The sequence below is a fragment of the Zootoca vivipara genome, chromosome 8 (genome assembly GCF_965207765.1).
Source record: "Zootoca vivipara chromosome 8, rZooViv2.hap1.1, whole genome shotgun sequence".
Lineage (NCBI taxonomy): Eukaryota > Metazoa > Chordata > Lepidosauria > Squamata > Lacertidae > Zootoca > Zootoca vivipara.
Window position 1 is genome coordinate 2,582,440 of NC_142591.1, and position 22,442 is coordinate 2,604,881.

The following is a 22,442-nucleotide window of genomic DNA, read 5'->3' on the forward strand; positions in this document are numbered from 1 at the left end:
CGGAAGCCCCGGAACTACTTCTCGCCGGCGCCGGTCAACGACTACACCACTTCCGTTCCATCGGTTGCCAGGGCGACCATTCGAGAAAGAAGCGAAGGTCCCAACGGGGTCCCGGAAGCCACGCCCTCTTGCGTCAGAATTGTCCAGAGATTTAAAAAAGTGAAGAGCGCGCAAGTGTAGAACTCACAATACAGCGACGTCTGCTCGGCCACCCTCCCCGGTTCCTGTTCACATGTATACCGTGTCCTATGACAGCAATTAATGTTTTTTATTGTTTGTTTTCTTTCCTATGTTTTTAGATGTTCTTTTCTCTGTAAGCCGCCAAGAGTTTCTGTCACGGGAAAAAATGGGGACGGTATTTGCCCTGCATAAATTAAAACATATCTGTTACCCTCTCCTCTTTTTATGATGAGCAACATTAAAATATCTCCCCACAGCTGGTTCGGTTTTGTCTCTCGCCAAGACTTTTGCGCAGGAATCCCGCTGCCGCCTCCGGGGCTTCTCTCGGGCTCAGCTCGCCTCTCCGGTCCCAGCGGAGCCTAGAGATCAATATGGGTTGCCATATTTCAAAAAGGCAGGTGGCGCTGTGGGTTAAACCACTGAGCCTAGGGCTTGCTGATCAGAAGGTCGGCGGTTCGAATCCCTGTGACGGGGTGAGCTCCCGTTGCTTGGTCCCAGCTCCTGCCAACCTAGCAGTTCGAAAGCACGTCAAAGTGCAAGTAGATAAATAGGTACCGCTCTGGCGGGAAGGTAAACGGCGTTTCCATGTGCTGCTCTGGTTCGCCAGAAGCGGCTTTGTCATGCTGGCCACATGAACTGGAAGCGATACGCCGGCTCCCTCCGCCAATAATGCGAGATGAGCGCGCAACCCCAGAGTCGGTCACGACTGGACCTAATGGTCAGGGGTCCCTTTACCTTTATTTCAAAAAGGAAAAGCCAGGACACCCCCAAGACTGCGGAGCCTTTTTTCTTTTCTTTTCAAAAACGAACGTGTGTCAGCCCTCCTATAGAATCACAGAATTGTAGAGTTGGAAGGGACCACGAGGGTTTTCTAGAGACCAACTCCAAGCAATGCGGGAATCTTTGCCCAATGTGGGGCTTGAACCTACAACCCCGGGATTAAGTTTTACCTCATGACTCATGTTTTACCGACTGAGCCATGTCTGTATCTATGCTTACTTATAAGAAGTCCCACCGTTATCAGTGGAACTAATTCCCAAGTGTTGTGCAGTTCTCTTGGCTACAGGTACCTATCACAGGCCTGATTAGCATAACCCTAATCAATAAGGCATTCCTCTTTACCCTGGCCTGTGACAATGGAGATGTTAATTTTCAGGACCCACCCTGGTTTTAGTGACTGTATTTTTAATTCTTGCTTTTTAACTGTATCTTAAATTGTTGCAACTTGCCCTGAGACTTTAGCGTGTAGGGCAGGTAAGAAATTTAATGTTTTAATGCAGGCATGTCCAACAGGTAGATCACGATCTACTAGTAGATCACGGGGTGTTCCTGGTTGATCTCTGGCCCCTCAGCGATCTTACAAAAAAGCAAAACAAAAAAACCAACTTTGGCTTCCTAAAAAAAGCTCCACAACTTTGGGTAAATCACTGCCAGTCTTTTTACGACAATGTGTAGATCACTGCCAGTTTTTTTTAATACTGTTAGTAGATCACAGACTATTGGGAGTTGGAAGTCCCTGTTTTAATGTATTTTAAATCTTTTGTTGGAAGCCACCCATATGTGAATAATAATAATAATAATAATAATAATAATAATAATAATAATAATAATAATAATAATTCTGTAATACTAATGCCAAAAACACCACCACCAGGCCCAACAGTTTGGCCCCAGGGCTGTGGGTGCCCGAGGCCACGCACGCTGCAGGCCCCTGACATTAGCACACCGCTGCGACGTGAGCAGCCCCAGTGCAAATATTTGTGGGTGGCCAGCCCCTTCATGGGGAATGTTGTGGAGACTGGAGCGCCCAGGGTCCCTGGCACCCAGCACCTATGAACAACACCATTATGTCTCACTAATTCAAAGGAATTGCAAGGATTATAAGCTTATGTTAAATAAATATCAGACCTACACTTAAAAAAACACTCAAAACAGGTACCGTATCCTGACATGATAGCAGTAACAGCACTGCCTCTAGAAACAGATCTGCTGGCAAAAGCCTAGCAGCAGAGCCCTATTGTTCACTGTTACCATAGGGGTCAGCAACCAGAGGCATTGGAAGGTTGGATAACATCATATAACACCTCCTAACTCAGCAAATTGGAAAGGTACAGTATTTCGAAATGTTTTCAGAATAGAGCTGCAACATATAATTATGAATTTAAATTAGTCCATTAATGAACTGTTTGATTCAAAGACAAAATGTAATTCAGTTTACAAACCTGCTTATTAAAAGGCTGAGGTACTGCTTAAGGACACAACTTTAATGTAGGAAGATCAGTGGGTGGGAATCTCGACATTAAGATTCAATATGAGAGTCAGAATCCATTTTCAGTCATGGAAAGATAGTAGTTCCTAAACTTGGTTGATTGATGCAGGAGATTTATGCAGCATATTTGTAATAAATTGGATTTAACTGTTGCTGAATATTTCTTATTTTTGTGATTCTCAGCCTGCATTCCTATACACTTACTAGCAAATTAATCTCATTGAAGTCTGTGGTGTTTACATGCAAACTATCACACATCTCATAACTATTCCCTGCTTTAGTATTATTTTCTGCTAATATATTCAGGTGGCTTGTTTTTAAAGCTGATAAATCTTCTCTGCCATTCCTTTCTACCAGTGAGCATTCTCTAGTAGTTATCAAGTGCCTTAATATTTTACAACACATTTTTCTTCTGCAAGGATGGAACTTGTTTTAACCATCATGCAGACAGGATCTTTGTCACCTGTTTCCAGCCACTGAAAGAAATAGGTTTTCACCTAAGGGAATAGTGGAAATTAATGATTACATTTTTCAAAAAACTGCACCATTAAACAAAGATGCCCATTATTTTGAGCTTTTTGACTGCTTCAGCTCTTTCTCTGCCCATTGCAGTCCACTGATTTTCAGTTTAATTCAGCTACGGTATTTCCCCCTTTTCTCCACTGCATCAGTGTTGTCCATTAAGAAGAGAAAAGATGCAAGTTGATTTGGAGGCAATGATACAGTGAGGGGGGAAAGTATTTGATCCCCTGCTAAATTTGCCCGTTTTCCCTCTGATGAAGAAATGACCAGTCCATAATTTTAATGATAGGTTTATTGTAGCTGTGAGAGACAGAATAACAACAGGAAAACCCCCAGAAAACCAGAAGACAAAAGTCAGAGATTGATGTGCATTATGATGAGTGAAATAAGTATTTGATCCCTTTGCAAAAGATGACTTAGTACTTGGTGGCAAAACCCTTGTTGGCAATTACAGAGGTCAGACGTTTCTTGTAAGTGGCCACCAGGTTTGCACACATCTCAGGAGGTATTTTGTCCCAGTCCTCTTTGCAGATCCTCTCCAGGTCAGTAAGGATTTCAAGGCTGATGTGTAGCTACTTGAACTGTCAGCTCCCTCCACAGATTTTTCGATGGGATTAAGGTCTGGAGACTTCTTCTTGAGCCACTCCTTTGTTGCCTTGGCCGTGTGTTTTGGGTCACTGTCATGCTGGAATACCCATCCTCGACCCATTTTCAATGCCCTGGCTGAGGGAAGGAGGTGCTCACCTAAGATTTGACGATACATGGTCCCGTCCATCGTCTCTTCGATGCGTTGAAGGTGTCCTGTCCCCTTAGCAGAAAAACACCCCCAAAGCATAATATGTTCCCTCCATGTTTGATGGTGGGGATGGTGTTCTTGGGGTCATAGGCAGCATTCCTCCTCCTCCAAACACGGCGAGTTGAGTTGATGCCAAAGAGCTCGATTTTGGACTCATCTGACCACAACACTTTCACCCACTTCTCCTCTGGGTCATTCAGATGTGCATTGGCAAATTGCAGATGGGCTTGTACATGTGCTGTCTTGAGCAAGGGGACCTTGCGGGCTCTGCAAGATCTTAGTCCTTCACGGTGTATTGTGTTACCAACTGTTTACATGGTGAGTATGGTCCCAGCTGCCCTGAGATCATTGACAAGTTCCCCCTGTGTAGGTCTGGGTTGCTTCATCACCGTTCTCATGATCATTGCAACTCCACAAGATGAGATCTTGCATGGAGCCCCAGACCGAGGGAGGTTGACAGTTATTTTGTGTTTCTTCCATTTGTGAATTATTGCACCAGCTGTTGTCACCTTCTCATTGCTTGGTAATAGTCTTGTAGCCCAGTCCAGCCTTGTCCAGGTCTACAATCTTGTCCCTGACATCCTTGGACAGCTCTTTGGTCTTGGTCATGGTGGCTACTTTGGAATCTGCTGGATTGATTGCTTCTGTCGACAGGTGTCTTTTGCACAGGTACTGTAATGAGCTGGGATTACAGGTAAGACCTCTCCCTTACAGCAGGTGCTTCTGATCTCAGCTTGTTACATACAGTGAAGATACCAGGTAGCCTGACATCTGGCTGGTTGACAGGGGATCAAATACTTATTTCACTCATTATAATGCACATCAATCTCTGACTTTTGTCTTCTGGGTTTCTGGGGTTTTTCCTGTTATTCTGTCTCTCATAGCTACAATAAACCTACCATTAAAATTATGGACTGGTCATTTCTTCGTCAGAGGGCAAACGGGCAAATTTAGCAGGGGATCAAATACTCCCCCCCCTACTGTATTTCAAGCACAGCAATCACCATGCCTAATCTTCTGATTTATTTATTTATTTTTAAGTAAAATGACATGAAGAATAATTAGGTGTTGGTTCTGAAATGTGGCGAAAATTTCAGTTTTGTTTAGTACAGAAAAAGCAAATTGTAAGGGTGTATAGGAGCATAGCAAAGCACATGAGATTGTTATAGATACTGATTCAAGGCCAAAATGTTTCTGGAAGGGAAAACAGAGTGCAAAGCACCCACCTTAAAAAATCCTGTGTGTGTGTGTTTTCTTCCATCCAACGCCACAGTTACAGCTCACCATTTCAGAAACATGGACTTTTCCACATATAGTATCCAGTTGTGAGTCGTCTCCTGCACTTGTTTCAGTCTTCCCATGGTGTCAATTTCAGGAAAATTAAGCATTTATTCCAGTCATGCATGGTGATTTTTTTTTCCACAGGTGAACAGTTAGGGCCAGAGGTGGCAGCTTGCAAGGGTGATTGGGAACGGGCACAACATTGTGATGTCCTGATGTCACATGTGTGAGCATCGTGTCTCCCTCCTGAAGCCAGGCAGAAGCTTCCCAGGCTTTAGGAAAGTGATGCCAGGGGAAAATTTAGGGGACTAGTCTAATCTCCCTAGTCCATGGACCGCACACAACTGATATACAGGGGTATCTCGGATTACAAAGAGTTTGGGTTACAGACTCTAGTACCTCAGGTTAATAACTTTGCCCCAGGATGAGAGCAGAAATCGCATGGTGGCAGTGAGGAGGCTCCATTAGCTAAAGAAAGAAAGGTTTCGGGTTAAGAACGGACCTCCGGAACGAATTACGTTCGTAACCAGAGGTACCACTGTATGCCTAAAATGGAAGAAGATCAAATGACACAAGTCATTTTCAGTCTAAGGCAGAGCTGTCACTATGTCCTTAGGATGTTCCATTTGTCCTCATCCTCCAGAGATCGGAGTGCTTTTGACCAGTGTGAACTCTGCTGATCCCTACTGTGACCGTTGCTGGCACAGGTTTCCTAGTAGCAATTGGCACAGGGGAACAGAAGCCAGAGCTCAAAACATTCAAAGTCTTAGAATCAAGATGTATCTTATATTTCCTGATTCACTTTGAGACTACAATTAGTCTTGATTCCCTAATGGGTACATATTATATATAGACCAAACATGATAGCAATAATTTCCACCCCAACCTGTTCACATTAAAATAGGCATGCACCCAAGATGTTTTAAAGTATACTGTGTGAATTGGTCGTCAGGGCTAGTTCACAGATCTATGACCATTACTGCAGCAGAAGTTATCATAGATCTGTAACAGGGGAAAGTGTCATATATCACCTCAAAAATATAATGTTTTCCAGTGCTGTAAGTTTACAGTTAGTAAATGATAAAAAAATCAAGGGATAGATATGAGTGTGTGAACCAGCTCTAAGACTCCAATGTACAGCAAACCACATGAGCTGGACTAAAGAATGGTTTCAGGAGACTAGAAAATGGCTATGTCTTGCAAGTGCAAGAAACTGATGAGTACTTAAATACAGACTATTCACATATACACAAACATGTTCATTATAGTAAAGTATTACAATGTATTATGTGCAAAACTACTGTTTTATCAAAAATGAAATACAACATAGACACATGTCAAGGTGGCAGGTATGTGGCAAATCAACATGCATATACATATTTACGTACATACAAAATGCACTTGCAGAGCCAGACAGTAAAATCCACCCCATGAAATATCTCTCATCTCCCACTTCCTCTGGGGTTGCACAGAAGATTTGGAGGGAGCGATTATCTTTTAGGTAGACTTTATTCAAAATTACAACCCAGTTTTAGTTCTCTGGAAAGAAACTTACATTTTGTATGCCTATGGAAAACATTTACTTTTTCAGCCACAGTAAAATGCATGTGATGTTGCTCGTTTCAGTCTGCATAAATCTGTTTAACCTGTAAATTCAGTTCTTTGCTGTTTCTAACGTAACAGATGTCAAATCAATATTTGTATTTGTACAATATTTCAAACTTTGGACCCCCCCCCCCACTTCCTTCACTTACGTTCTGCAAGAAGCCTGAACCAGCAGACTGGGGGTAACCTCACAATACAACCCCCCCATTTTGAGTGACTGTCACTCACATCTATCTTCAACAATGTCCAGTCACTCTTCCACAAAGAGGAGTGATGGAGTTCTCAGCTATCTTTCTTTGGCTAACTTTGTGTACAACAATGGAGTAACTAAACTGTGTTATTTGAAACACATGCCCTAAAACACGTCATTTCTAAAGCAGCCACACTATGTTTTCTCACTTTCCTGGTCTCTATATTCACTTCTTTCAAATACTTTTGTCCAATTTATCTGTCCATTCAAGATTGCAGTATATATAAATAATTATTCAGTAAGTGGTACATCAGGTTTCTAAAAGGCTTTGGGTAGCCAATGTCAAAAATACAAATTACTTACAGAATTTTATCAACCTTAAAATGAGTTTGATAGATTTAAAAACACTTAAATCAGGGAAGAAAAGGCAATAAACAATCTAAATCTCACAGGAGTGTTCAATGTAATACTCTAAAACCAGCAAGAGATTTATTTTGAATATTAAATGTTAAAAATCACATGCAGAATTATAGAACATTTTATAGTTTTAAAAAATATTTTAAGGACCAACCATGACAGTTTACCTGCAACTGTTATAAAATTTCTGTGATACATATAAAAACAAGCTGCCTTCAGTAAAATAATCATAATTCTACTTTAGAGAAGGCTGCTACCATCCATATGACAGAGTTTATTGATGCCCTGCACTGGACAGTTTTGCATATATATATGTACACTGGTGAAATGGATAGCCCACCAGCTAGCTTATAGATAGTCTGGCCATCAGTAAAGTTAATGCAAACTAGGGCTTGAACTAAAGAGGAGAGTAAAATGCAATACAGATGTGCTGGTGTGACATACTGCAGTATATTTGAGAAGAACAGTGATCCATGAAGTTCAGCCCCCTCTCCATACCCTATAGCACTTCTGTTCTACAGCTGTACAATGGCCCTGTATAGATATTACATTTAGTCAGTGGCAGTGATTGTTGTTCATGTTCTTACCAGACATTTGGTTTAGAGCCCTGCAGAGAAGTGTCTAATGAACTCAAGTCAGCAAGCAAAGGGTGCTTTCAGCAACTTAAAACCCAACCATAAAGCACATGAGCTTTATGAAGTGTGGCCGCTGTTGTCGTTTTGAAAAATGGCACCATAATTGTCACTGTTGATGCGCTTATAAACAAAATGAAAGACCTGGGGCTGTGGCCGGCTGTGCAGTTCAGCTTTGATTTTTTGAGGATAGGTATCTTCTGTCAGCTGTTGCCAGGTGTCATCAATAAAAAGAAATAGGCTATACTCATCAGGAATGTCCACTTTAAACTTCTCAGCACAAAGCCGGCACACATCTTCTGTAGTAATATATGGTCTCACGAGCAAGGTTTTCCCTGTACAGCCACTGTTTACTTCCTGGAATGCAACTCGCAAATAGTTCTGTGAAGTGGGGAAATACACGAGAAGAATAAATATTCAAATTCAAGACCTAATTTAAAAAAACCCGCACGATTTCACCTGGTTGCTGGGCTAATCAATGTGTAATATAGTTGTTCCTCTTGTTATTAATCAGAGGTCCTCTGTGTTCCAGGAAACCTTAAGGGTGGTATACAACTAAATTTTACTCAGAGCAGATCCACAGAAATTAATGAACCATTAATTAGAGCCATTAATTGCAGCAGGTCTACTCAAAGCAAAATCTTCTCAATCACCCTCAATCCACATATCAGATATTGAGGCCTCATAGGCCTAACCAGCGCTCTGTTCAAATGGAATGCATATTCTGTAACAAGGGTGCCATGGCAGACAAGCTGATGCAGTAAATGTTCCCTGAAGGCAGAAACTGGAAACCCTTGCTGAAATTTTATTCAACCTGCCCATGTGAGTAAAGGACTTACTTAATAGCCCCAACACTTCCTCTGCTTATTCATTATTAGCCTGCCATGAAGGTTATGCTTTTGAGCTCACTTTATTGTGTCCTGCAAAGCTATCATCTGTGGCCAGACTGAGTTCACTCAGCTGAGACTTGGGCATATGCCAGAGGGTGGCAAAGTGTCACTGAGCCTTCTCTGGGGAATGGTGGTCATACTAAGAAACTCCTATTGTTGAAGAGGCTAACACAATATGCAGCAGAGCTCAGGGGGAAAAGTGGGCCAAGCCCTAGTCACACAAATCAGACTTCATCAGCCAGCAATGCAGATGAAAAGCATTTTGCAATTCCACAGAGCACATGTGTCTGGCTTTTGCTTTTTAAAATTGAAGCAAGGAACTGGTTTCGGGAAGCTCATTTGGGAATATGATTCATGTCTCTTTTCCTGAGTCCAATTTGATAATATTCAAGCTTCATTAATTCTAGGCAAGGTCTGTGGGAGCTTTTGCTGAACATGTGAGTTGTTATTAGTTATTCCCACCTTTTTTGCATTTTCTTTTAGTGGGAACGCCAGTCCTTTTTATTTATTTTGCTCACTGCAGAAGTAGTATATTTGCTTCTCCATAAATTCATTTCTATGCCACTTTTTGGCCCAAGAAAGGCCTCCAATCAACTCAAAATAAAATAATGCAGGAGATAATAAAACCTATTTAAATGTAACAATCCCAGAGCAGAATAAAACAAGTAAAGCACCAGTCAACAGTGAAGGCGGAGGTGGGGAAGAATTGCTTTTGTTAACATTTCTTTCTTCCAGTAAAATAATTAGGATTTTTTTAAAAAAAAAAAGACACAAAAAGCATACACACACACATGCTGGCCATAAGCGGAAACAGACATAGTCTAGAATCTAAGGGAAGACATGAAAGGGGGAGATTTGAGGAAGGAAAAAAGGAGGGAGGGGAGAGAGAAGGGGATAAAATAGAAATGAGGAAGGAAGGAAGGGAAGAAAGAAGAGCAGAGTGTGCATGTTGGAACATAGCTTGTTCTGACATGAAGTGAAATGAGTCATTGGAGGGATTTGGTCAAATATAGGGCAAAATGTACATTCAGGATGCACCAGCAAATACTTTTGTTTCTAAGGGGAAGAAACATCCTCCACATTTATTTTCTAATATGTTTGCAAGCATGGCAACCCAAATCTTGGAGTTTTTTTTGCTAACCATAAAATTCAAACAGTGAAACATATGTTTTAGCTTTACAAAAAGGATCAGTGCTATGCCATATAGCCCTCATAACATTTCCACTCTTTTTTTTAAAAAAAATTGTTTTGACTGATTTCTTATCGCAGTTAGCTTTGCCAATATTAGATATTCATTTAACTTACATCTCTGACTTTTGTCTTCTGTGTTTCTGGGGGTTTGCCAGAGGGCAAACGGGCAAATTTAGCAGGGGATCAAATGCTTTCCCCCCTCCCTGTATATCACACTTATACTCTGCCCACAGTAGAAAAGTCATCATATGGAAAAGTCATCAACTGTACCTGAAAATCATCCACAGATGGAATCATTCTATTTGTTGTTCTACGCTTATGCCATTGTCGGAGGGTATTCCGGGCTTCCGAGCACAGCAGCCGAGCTGCTTGTTCTTCTTGAAAATTCTTTATCAAAGAAAGTGCTCCATATGCACTTGTCAAGTAGTAGCCACCTGCGAAGAAATCAGGAGAAGAGTGTTCCAGAGATAATTACCAACAGCCTGATTACTTATATGTATAATCAGTGTAAAACGTAATTTTCCAAGACAGACAAGAGTGATCTGCTGTCTTCATTAAATGAAAGTGGGGGGAGGGGGACCTGTGACCCTCCAGATGTTGGACTCCAATTCCCATCAGCCCCTGCCCGCATGGCCAATGCTCAAGAAGGATGATAAGTGTGCATCTGGATAGCAGGTTAGCTATCAATGTGCTAGTAGTTTGTTCTTGTTCTTGTTCTTATTATGTATTTTGTGCTTTTATTTTGTATTTTTACCCTGAAATCTACAGATCATAGAATCATAGAATAGTAGAGTTGGAACAGACACCCCCCCGGCAATGCAGGAGTCTCAGCTAAAGCATCAATGACAGATGGCCATCCAACCTCTTCTTAAACACCTCCAATGAAGGAGACTCCATCACCTCCCAAGGAAGTCTATTCCACTGTCAAACAGCTCTTACTGTCAGAAAGTTTTTCCTGATGTTTAGTTGGAATCTCCTTTCTTGTAACTTAAAGCCGTTGGTTCAAGTCCTACCCTGTGGAGCAGGAGAAAGCAAGCTTGCTCCATCTTCCATGTGGCAGCCCTTGAGATATTTGAAGATGGCTATCCTATCTCTTCTCAGTCTCCTCTTGAAGAGAGGTATCCAAATTTAATAAATACTACTGCTACTACTACAAATTGGGGGTCTGCCATCCTTCTGGGGTGTGACATTGAAACCACAGCCATGCCAGTGGGTTTCAACCCTCTGAGTTGTTTTGTTCTCCTGGTTTCTTGACACCACACACTGTGGCAAGTATAGCACAAACATCAGGAAGATGACTTAAAGCAGACTCTGGTGTTTGTTGCACTTCTCATTCCTGCTGTACTCAAATGCCCCTTCCACATTAGATGGAATTCTGTTCACGCCCCCACCCACCACTGGATTTCTGGAAAAGACAAATGCAACTTGTTGCAAATAGTAACACAGAGAAATCTGATGCAGTTTGGAGGCCAAGGAAGTATCAACATCCAGCTGCTTGGCCAGAAGCTTGGCCCTGCTTGTTTTTGTTTTGCTGTTGGAAACAGAAGTTCCTTGCCAGATTCAACAGCTTCAGCATTCTTTTGCTCTCAGCTGCCCAGGAGGGGAGGGGCCTCTGGAATCCTTCACTACTCCAGGCTTATAACGAGCCATAGGCTCCTGCATAGGCAGGAAAAGTTTCAGAGCCACAAGCAGGAGACATATTTTAAGAGCTAAATCATTGTTGGTTTGGTTTTTGCAAATGTCACCTTAATAACAAGCCCAATGTTCTCAAACAACCTAAATAAAAGTCAAGAGGAAATTCTAGTAATAAAACTGATTCACATATTCTTCTCCCATTCTTTCTGCATGGCAGAAAGAGTATATTTTTGGTTGTCTGAGTATGAACTGGAGAGCTGCTGCTACCTCTGTGTGGCTTCTCCACTCCATGCCTTTTTGACAAAAATGACTAACCTGTGTGTTAAAAAATAATAACGAAGTGTTCCGCAAAGGGTTTCAAGTACAGTGGTACCTCTACTTACGAATAATTCTACTTACGAATGTTTCTACTTACGAATGGAGCTCCGTCCGCCATCTTGGATGTGGTTTAGATAGGATTTTTTTCTACTAATGAATTTTTAGATAGGGTTGCTTCTACTTACGAATTTTTTCTCCCAATGCATTCCTATGGGATGCGACTTACAATTTTTTCCGACTTACGAATGTGCGTTCAGAACACATTAAATTCGTAAGTAGAGGTATCACTGTACAGGCCAAGACCATTTTACAGTTGTATAATGCATACATGATTGTGACGCACGCATTGCCGCAACCCAGAAGTGGCCAAAAAGGGGGTAGAATTGGGGGGGGTTTACATGCACTCTGCTGACACATGAGTGGGCCAGGAACGCAACCCCTGCACTAATAATAATAATAATAATAATAATAATAATAATTTATTATTTATACCCCACCCATCTGGCTGAGTTTCCCCAGCCACTCTGGGCGGCTTCCAACAGAAACATTAAAATACACTAATTTCTTAAACATTAAAAACTTCCCTAAACAGGGCTGCCTTCAGATGTCTTCTAAAAGTCAGATAGTTGTTTATTTCCTTGACATCTGATGGGAGGGCGTTCCACAGGGCAGGTGCCACCCCTGAGAAGGCCCTCTTCTGCCCAACAAGACAATGACAAAAATCCACCAACAGCATACAAATCAATATGGCTAACCTGATCCAAAACACTCACCCACCCCACTCACACACGAAACAAAGACCACCACAGCCAACCACAAATGAACAACCACACCCTAGGCCAACCCCAACCTCTCTCACCACCAAAGGATCACAAGCAGAGAACCTGCACAAGCAACGCTGACACAAAACCCCACATATATTAAGTAAAATAGAAACATCGCCACCCGACCCCATCCCCACTCATCTTCCCCCCCTCCACCTCTTTCCCCATTTTCTTCCTAATGTCTCAACAAATGAAACTGGTTTGTAAAAAAATGTTACATGGGGGGAGGGGGAATACAAGAGAGAGACATTGCACATACCTTTGTAAATCAAGAAAAATACATTTTAAAAAAAAATCACCACCGCCCAAGTTGCTAGGCCCAAACGACAGTTTCCTCCTTCCAGAATCACAAAGAAAAGCATATTATTATTTTTAATTTAAAAATACCCTCTCTCTATGTGGGCAGGAACACAAGGCATTTTATCTTCATTGGTTGGGGTTATCTTTTTGTTTTGTTTGTAGGCATTACTTGATAAGTCATGGCAACAAGTTAGAGGCTCTCAGGATTCTTTTAAAGGCTGTCTATTCAGGCAGGCTACAAGTAAACAAATTCCTGGCAAAGGAGTCACCTCACAGCTTCAAGGGGATTTACCTTCTCCGTGTAGCAAGGATGGGTCCAGCAGCTCCATCATGTACTCAATTTCAGCATCTAACTCCAGCATGTCACACTGAGCCACAACGTAGGTCAGCACTGGCAAAAAGTCATCAGCTCCATACATCCTCCCTTGACGAAGGGCGAGGAAGAGTGGGGAAAGAAAATATAGGCATTAATCACAACCCTCTGCCAGATTTGTCTGCCTCCTTCCATGTTTAAAGGCAGTCTTCTGCACTGCTGTTTCTATTCAGCTGAATCATTTTAGATTAATGACAAGTGAATTTTACTCAAACATATATGCTATTATCACAGGATCCATTGGTAAATGGCGTTTCCATGTGCTCTGGCTTCCATCATGGTGTTCCGTTGCACCGGAAAGCTGTCTGTGGACAAATGCTGGCTCCCTTGGCCTGAAAAGAGAGGTGAGTGCCACAGCCCATAGACTTAACTCTCCAGGGATCCTTTACATTCTACCATTGGTGTAAAATTAAAGAGAACGTGATTGCAAACCCAATGAACTTCTAGCACGGGCACACATATTCATATACTTTATATGACATCACCGGACTGGATAAGCAGATTAAAGGATGGCAACTAGCTACACCGAAGTTAAATACTTGTAGTGCTGAGGTACTGTACTGTGGTACAAATCAGTTAAAGCAGGGGTCCCCAGACTTACTGGGCTTTGGGCCGGTTCCCACCGCGCCAATCGGCGCAGGGGCGCGCTTCCAAGTCAGAAAAAGCGCCGGAAATCGTTTGTGCGCATGCGTATGGGCCTCCCCCGACCCAGAAGTGCACCAGAAATGACCTCTTCTGGGTCAGGAGAGGCCCATACGCATGCGCACAAAGGATTTTCGGCGCTTTTTTCCGACCTGGAAGAGCACCGCCGCGCTGCGCGCTGTAAGAGCGGGCGGCGGCGAGCAGCGGGGGTCGTCGCGGGCCGGACTGGGAGGCCAACTGGGCCGCATCCGGCCCCCGGGCCGTAGTTTGGGGACCCCTGAGTTAAAGCTTGGGATTTGTGCTAAGCAACTGCTGTCTGGATTAAGCAATGTCCATGTTAGCTCAGCAATGAGATGTTATTGTGGGGCTCTTGACCAGCTTCATGGTTTACTGAAAACTTATGTGAGGAGCTAGCTTGCACCATGTGAGTTCAATTCTATGCTACCTACCCCTGGGTGGTTGGGACTGTGCTCATACTTACAGCAACACTTCTGTTCCACCTAAAAGGATTAGCCATTCCTCGTAAACCTTGCAGAACCCTGGAATGGGAAAAGCCTGCACTAGTCTTAGGGCATAGACCTTTTCAAGGCTCACACCATTTTCAAATTATTCAAACTAAGCCTCTAAAACAAGTGTGATGTGACACCGTGTTTTTCATTGTTCTTCACAATGCAAAAATGCAGTCTGAAGGTCAGTTCATTGCAAATCAACGGGTGGAATTCAATGTCACGCTCTTCTAGCCCCTCCATCTGGACCACCACTCCAGCCTCATGTGCTGCTCTCCTGAAACACTCCAGGCCAATTTCAGGAAGCATGCGGAGGGTGCAGGAATTCTAGCAAGCGATATTTGCATATTTGTGTGCGCATCGTTCATAATTGACATAATTGACAGTACCACACATGTATTTGCCCATTTAAATTGTGCCCTTTTTGTATCAGACTTTAAGAAAAAGGCATGAACTGGCACCTGCATCACAGGCCTTTTCTCACACTACAGCAATGCATACATAGTGTTCGAATACACAATTTAAATGCAGAACCAATGCCAAATTCTTTTATTGCTTTCATAAATTACTGTATTCAGAAATGCCCACCTATGGCTAGCTAGATTCCCTGTTGTTTTTTCCAACGTGCTCCAATATCTGGGCCCATCAATCCCCTTTTAGTTTAATCTCTTCTTAGCAGACACTGCCTTCATTCCAGATCCCTGTTACACCAACTAGTCACTGCAACATGCTAGAAATAGTGCAAGTATGAAAACAAACAGAACCAAACTGCAGACTATCAGATTACAAATTACAAAACCTGTGAGATAAAGGAAAAGGGAGATTGGAAACTGTTGGGAGATAAAACATTTGCTCACTTTCCCCTCTCCCTCCAGAAGGTTCCTGAACAGCAAAGAAATCTTTGGTCAAGAGACAGCATTTACCTGAATTGTTTTCCATCACAGTGTAAATTAGTTTGCAGACTCTTAGAAGCAGCATGACTTTCTTTTCAGGAGAATACATCTTCTGCATGGTCATGAACTTGACTTTAATCTTTTCAACATCTACAAAGTCTGGTGTTGGGACAAACACCCCAAGCTCCTGAGGATTCCGTTGTCGGACAAGTTGAAGGTTCTCTTTCAACTGTTTCCAAGAGCCGTCAGCTGTATGGAACTCTTTTAGCATCACCTCAACATGACCCTTGAGGGGTTTCAGGATGCACTTATGCATGGCCTTCTCCAACACCACATCTGCAAAGAGACAGGCAAGCTTGGTTCATTAGCTGGCCAAGAACATGATTTTTGCTCTCTCGAGGGAGAGAAAGAATGGAAACCATTTACTGAGGCCAGAATAATCATTCCGTTAAATTGCCAGGTTCATTTTTAATGTCAAAACCAGTTCTAGATGACAGGAAGAAAGACAGTCCACAATTCAGACTTCATCTTTATTCATGCTAATTTTTTTAAAAAGAAAAACTATAAAATAAAGACAGTCAACAGTGCAAAATACAGTCCCTATTTGTATGAATGTAAAAAGAGCCCTCCTGGATCAGCCCAAAGGTCCATCAAGTCTAGCATCCTTTTCCCACAATAGCTATCCAGTTGCCTATGGAAACCCCACAACAGGAGCTAAGTGAAACTGCACACTCCCCAACAACTGGCCTTCAGAGACATACTGCTTCCAACAATGGAGACAGGACTCAGCCATTGCAGCTATTAGCCTTACTCTCCATGAACTTGTCTAATCCACCCACCTTTCTAGCTTTACCTACATCTGTGGGAGCAAATTCCGAACTATGTGCTGCGTGATGCAGTTCAGTACTTAAGTTTTGTCAGTCATGAATCCAAAGTTCAGCTTCACTGAATGGTCCCAGGTTCGAGTACTGTGAGAGCCAGAGTGTAACTGCTTTCTATCCATTTTCTCCATTTTCTTTTCTTTTTTTAAAATATATTTTTATTAAAGCTTTCTTAGTTTACAAAAATACAGACATTGTCTCTTTTTTCAAGTTTTATTTTCTACAGATCAGTTTCATTTGTTGTGAGACATTAGTGTTGCATGCAGTATTAGGTTGGGAAGAAAAGAGGAGAAAGGAAGGGGAGGGGGGATGGTGAGACGGGAGGGTGCAGGGGGCAATGCTTCTATTCTTCTACTTAGTGTATGTGTGGGGTTTTGTGTCAGCGTCACTTGTGTAGGTTCTCTTTCTATTCGCTTGTTTTATTTCCTTGGTGGTGGCCTATGGCGTGGTTGGTTCTCTTTGGCTGGCTTTTGTTTATGCATGTGAGTGTGAGAGAGGGTGGGTTTTTGGATCAGGTTAGCCAGATTGATTTGTATGCTGTTGGCAGATTTTTTGTTGTTGTTCGGCTATGTATGTGATAAAGGGGAGCCATACCATGGTGAAGGTGTCTTCTTCTATTTGTCCCCGTGTCAGTTTCATTTTATTGATTAGTTTTTCTAGTAAGGCTGTTTCCCATACTATTTGATACCATTGGTTCATGCTTACTCCTGACAGGTCTCTCCAGTGTCTGGCTATGATGCTTCTGGCTGCTGAGAGTAGGTGGGTTATGAGCTCCTTATAATGTGTGTGGGCATTATTATATTGGAAGGTGTTCAGTAGGGCCAGTTCTGGGGTGACTTCTAATACTTGCTTAGTTATTTTGAATATTTCTTGTATGACTGATGTCCAGAAGAGTTGGATTTTGAGACATTCTCACCACATGTGGAGGTATGTGCCTGTGGAGGTGCATCCTCTCCAGCATTTTGGTGAGGCTCCTGGGCATATGAGCACTAGTTTCTGTGGTGTTCTATGCATTTGGTTCTTATTTTCTAGAGTGGAGATGGTGTTAGTGAGGGTTTCCACTTTGGAGGTCAGATCGCTGATTATTGTCTTCAGGGGAGTCACTGTGTTCTTCAGTAGTTCTGCTAGTCTCAGTTCCATTTCCCTCAGGCCTCATTTTGTTGTTGGGTTGTTGACATCCTGGGGCAATGTTGTGGTCTCAGTGCTGTTTGTCACTTCCCTGGTTGGTGCCATCTCAATCTCCCTGGTGGCCTGGTTTTGAGATGTGCATGGTATCCTTTTGGAGTGGGGTGTGTTGTGGTTAGTAGTTTTGGCAGTGGTGGTTCCTGGGTATTGTTGAGTTGCTGAGTTGAACCACATTGTTGACTGGTGGCTTTTACAGAACGTCTGGATTAGGCGGCTATTGGCGAAGCGGGAGGCAGGCAAGCAGACAGGCAGAAAGACAAGCAGACCAACAGACAAACAGTTGACATAAAGGGATTAACAGAGATGCAAGAGACCAATGGAGTGGGGCCAGAGGGAGGGTGTGTGTTGAGGGTGTTGTTTGTGGGGACACACCTACACTCATACACACAAATGAGGGAGTGGGGTCCAGTTAAGGGTGGGAAGTGGGATTAGGATTTCATAGTAAAAAGTTAAAAATTAAAGGCTGACAGGGTAGTATTCAAAAAACGAAAACGGGAAAAGAAAAAAGAAAAGGAACAGTATAGTAAAATAAAAAGGGAAAATAAAGGGGGGGGGGAATAGTAATAGTAATGATAAAAAATGCAGTGGTGATTCAAGTTATAGCATGAGGTAAAAGACCACAAAAGTGGGAGTTACTACTGAAAGTGGATGGAGAGATATATGCATGAAGGTATGTGATATTATTATTATTATTATCAATTATTATTATTATTATTATTATTATTATTATTATTTGTTGGGGAGGAAGGAGAAAGAAGAGAAAAGGAAGGGGATCGGGGATGGAAAGAGTAGGGATTTTATGAGAAAGAAAGAAAGATGTTGAGGTGGTGGAATCTGAAAGTTTTATATGTGTGTGTGTGTGTGAGAGAGACTCATGAGCAATCCTGTATCATCACATCAAGGAAAGTAAGTGCAGGGCTGAGTTCAGATATATTTGATAGCAGGTGCCTAGTCCCCTCTCCAAACCCCAGTAATAGGCTGTGTATGTAGCCACAAAAAGATGACATAAACATTAATTAACTGACAATATAATGGAATGACCATGCAACCCATTGCAGAGGCAGAATAACATCCATTTTTAAAAACTCGAAGTTGCATACCTTACTAAGTCTAACCATACAAATAAAAACAAAACATGGAGGAATAAACAGGAGGTAAATGTACTTTTGTAAAATATACACATTATGGATAAGTATGAAGATACAGTATACATAGTTTCCTTGAGAATTCAAACAAACTACCCCATCTGAAAACTGAATGATGGCACAACTCTCACAGGCCTTAAGGGATTTGTTAGAATCAATTCCTTAGTAAAACAACACACACCTCTTTGGGATTAAAGAAGCACATTGGTGTGGATGGAGGAAGAGATTCTGCAGCAGGAAGCACATGACACATGGGCTTATGAAGTCACTAGCAATCACTGTAAAAAGCATTAGGGGTGACAGTTGCACTTTAGAAAATTGAAGAAGGAATTGTTGTAGCCAGCTTTTAGCTCTAAAAATTAATCCTCCCACATACAAACTGCTTTGCAGCTAAAATCTGGGAACTAAATGCAACACTGTTTCCCAGCTTTTGAGCCTACTAACACAATACAGGGTCAATATTTGTAACCTTGAAGTAATGTTTGCACACCTAAGAGATAACCACAAAGGCAGCCCTTTATCAGTTGTGCATAGCTTGGCTTCTTCTAGGCCACATTCTTTCAAAATTCCTGACACCTTCTCCTAAAGTAAACCCAGGGCTCAGCTTTCCTGTCTCTTTGTTAACAAGGGGAAAACTGCCGTGATGCAATCAATGCAATGCAAACAGTAGCAAAATGGATGGGACAACAGCTTATCCCCGGCTGTATACAACACAGCACTAAGTGGCTGATGCTTAGTGGGTTTCATCATTGCACAACTAAATGTCCCATCCCCGTCCCCTGCTTTCTTTCCCCCATGAAGTTCCTAAATTTGTTCTGAGAATCTCCCCCAATCCTTTGGAGCAGATCTGGGAATGACATGGGGGCAATGCCCATTTGTCACTGGGTAGCATATAAATATTGTTAACTAAGTGCTCATCCACACGTCCATTTGCCCGGCCACTTTCCCCCGGGAAAACCTGTGGTTTACTGCTGAATTGGAATAAATGGCAGATTTATTGGTAAAGAGCACGTTTTCCAGGGGGAAGCTGCACTTGGACCTGTGCCTAGAAAGATAGGACAAGCAGGAAACTGCTCAGCCCCGTGCTTTCTAAGCATGGGGCACTTCGGGACATCCAGAAGGGTGGACAAGCCCTGAGTAAATGTATGGACTGATGGTTCTGGGCATTGGAAAGAGATTTTTTTTTTAACAGTCCCTTTATAATCTTTGGGACTTTTGACAAAGCTGTGCACTTATTAGACCTTACTCCTTCCTTCTTTTCTCTTCTTTTCTCATGCTGAGCAGCAAGGTGTTAATGTCAGACAAGTAAGAAATAGTGGCTGCTTTGGTAAAAAAAAAAAATCAACACATGTTTGAGAAAAGTCGCCCCAAAACTACCGGTAATAGTACACAGAAACGTCTGTCCACAGGCCTTCCAATGATTTTGTTGGCAAATCTACCATATTGGCCTGAAGATATGCCTCGCCTTTTCCCCAAATTCCAACCGTGAAAAGTTAAAGTGCGGCTTATATTTGCGACCTTGCATGGCAAGGAGCATGGCAAAGCGGCATCCGCCCTGTGCATAGTCCCCCGTCCTCTCCCCCAAGGCTGGGAAGGGAGAGAGTGAGGAAGGGGAAAGGCCGGCAACGCAGCACAAGCCCCCCCCCCCAGTATGTGTGGGATGTGAAACACATAGCAGTCAAGTACAACAACATTGCTAGAGTGGACATGCTAGGGCAGGCATCCCCAGACTGCGGCCCTCCAGATGTTTTGGCCTACAACTCCCAAGATCCCTAGCTAACAGGACCAGTGGTCAAGGGCCGAAGTTCGGGGATGTCTGTGCTAGGGAATGCTTTACATTACCCAGGTGAAAACTTCCTGTTTCCTCTTGAGCTGTGACAAACGTCCTCTGCATGTGACTAGAGGCCTGTCTGTGTGTGAGACCTAACCTTCCTTTCTCTTGTCTCCATTTTGTTTTTCCTGTTGGCAGTCACTTGGGACTACAGTCATACCTTGGTTTAAGTATGCTTCAGTTTGAGTATTTTCAGTTTAAGTACTCTGCGGACCTGTCTGGAACGGATTAATCCACTTTCCATTACTTTCAATGGGAAAGTTCGCTTCAGGTTAAGTACGCTTCAGGTTAAGTACAGACTTCCGGAACCAATTGTGTACTTCAACCGAGGTACCACTGTAACTCACTTACGCGATAGTTGCTATATATATATACTTTTGTAACCTTGTCTGCCTTCAGGGATCCAACTGTGAACTGAATGATTGTGAGTAAATTACTTTTATGTTGACTTTTATAAGATTGTCGTGTCTATTCTTTTTAAGAGGGACAAGAAGGGATCTTACCAGGAATCTTATACATAGAGGCTCAGACAAGCCTGCAACAAGAAAACCGCTGTGCGTTTAAAAGGGGAATGTTTAAACTCTGCTAAGATATAGAACTTGCTAATGCAAGTTAGGAAGGATATCATTAAACAATATATCCTCTCCTGCAGGCATCCCCAGACTGCGGCCCTCCAGATGTTTTGGCCTACAACTCCCAAGATCCCTAGCTAACAGGACCAGTGGTCAGGGATGGTGGGAATTGTAGTCCAAAACATCTGGAGGGCCGAAGTTTGGGGATGTCTGCTCTCCTGCCTTCCTGAACATTCCCACAGTATGCAGCCAGGAGCAGTAAGGAATGGAGTAGCTTATATTCGGGTATTTTTTCTCCTCCCCCCCTCCAATTTTAAAGGTGTGGCTTATATTCGGGTGCGGCTTAGATTTGAGCTAATATGGTACATGCTCTCTATACTTTAATTTGATACTTCCCCTGTCTGTCTGATCTTAAAATATTATCCAAAGCTGGCTTTGGCTTCAGAAGGAGATATATACAGATCCTAAATATTGCTGCCTGCCTCCACATCTTTGAGCAGTGTGAGATTCCATGGGTTCCAAGCGCTGACCCAGGGTTCCTGTTTCTTTCTGGAAATGAGGCATAGAGGAGACTGTGGTATCCTTATGATATATGGTTTATTTACACATATGTACAACTTGAGCCGCCAATGGAAGGTTTCACAGCATCAACACCCCAAATGGGTCTTGTTTCTCTTACAGCTGCTAGCCTCTCCAGCTTTTCAGCTTGCTGCCTTTCTTCTCCGTCACATCACTCTTAAACTCTCCACTCCGCAACAAAGCCCCCTTAATCCTTTGGGTTTTTTAAATGGCCCATCACCCAGGGCCTAACACCTCAAGTGGAAGCTAGCCTCTCTCAATTAGCTTTTAACACTTATATCCCGGGACTAGTTTAGAACTAGTCCAATGCTTAGCAGCCCAATACTTAATTAAATTCTAACATTTACTGGTTCCAGGAATTTAGAAGTGTCCAGCACCAACAAACTCGTAACATTATGTTTACTGGGAAGTCTCAAGTAGTATGCTTGGGTTTACAATCTCAAAGTATTTTTAATCACCACATAGCTCTCTCCAATGTTATGACAGAAACTAATAAGGCAGACAAGAATAAGAGCTTAGGAAATGGTGGTTTCTCTTTCCTTGGAGGTTTTTAAGCAGAGGTTGAATGACCATCTGTCAGGGATGCTTTAGTTGAGATTCCTGCATTGCAGGAGGTTGGACTAGATGACCCTCAGAATCCCTCCCAGCTTTGTGAGTCTATAATACAGTATCCCCTTTAATGGTAGCAGATCATCCAAGTATTTTTTGTTTTATTAAAATAATGTGCTGCTTGAAAAGATTGCAAAAGACTGTGTCAGTACAGGATGCAGATGGACATTCCGGAA

The 22,442-nt window shown here is 42.5% G+C and overlaps 1 protein-coding gene across 3 annotated transcripts in view; it reads right to left on the minus strand.

Annotated features, from left to right (window-relative positions):
* Positions 1-6,310: 6,310 nt before the first annotated feature.
* Positions 6,311-22,442, minus strand: part of RIN2 (Ras and Rab interactor 2) — a 74,930-nt gene continuing 58,798 nt past the window's right edge. For all 3 annotated transcript variants that reach the window (XM_035101975.3, XM_035101971.3, XM_088675952.1), the window contains 4 exons: positions 15,495-15,800; positions 13,343-13,474; positions 10,244-10,407; positions 6,311-8,273 (listed from right to left, as the gene is read on the minus strand). In XM_035101975.3, coding sequence (XP_034957866.3) covers positions 7,953-8,273; positions 10,244-10,407; positions 13,343-13,474; positions 15,495-15,800 — 923 coding nt within the window. In that variant the 3' untranslated portion in view covers positions 6,311-7,952. The remainder of the gene's footprint in view (positions 8,274-10,243; positions 10,408-13,342; positions 13,475-15,494; positions 15,801-22,442) is intronic.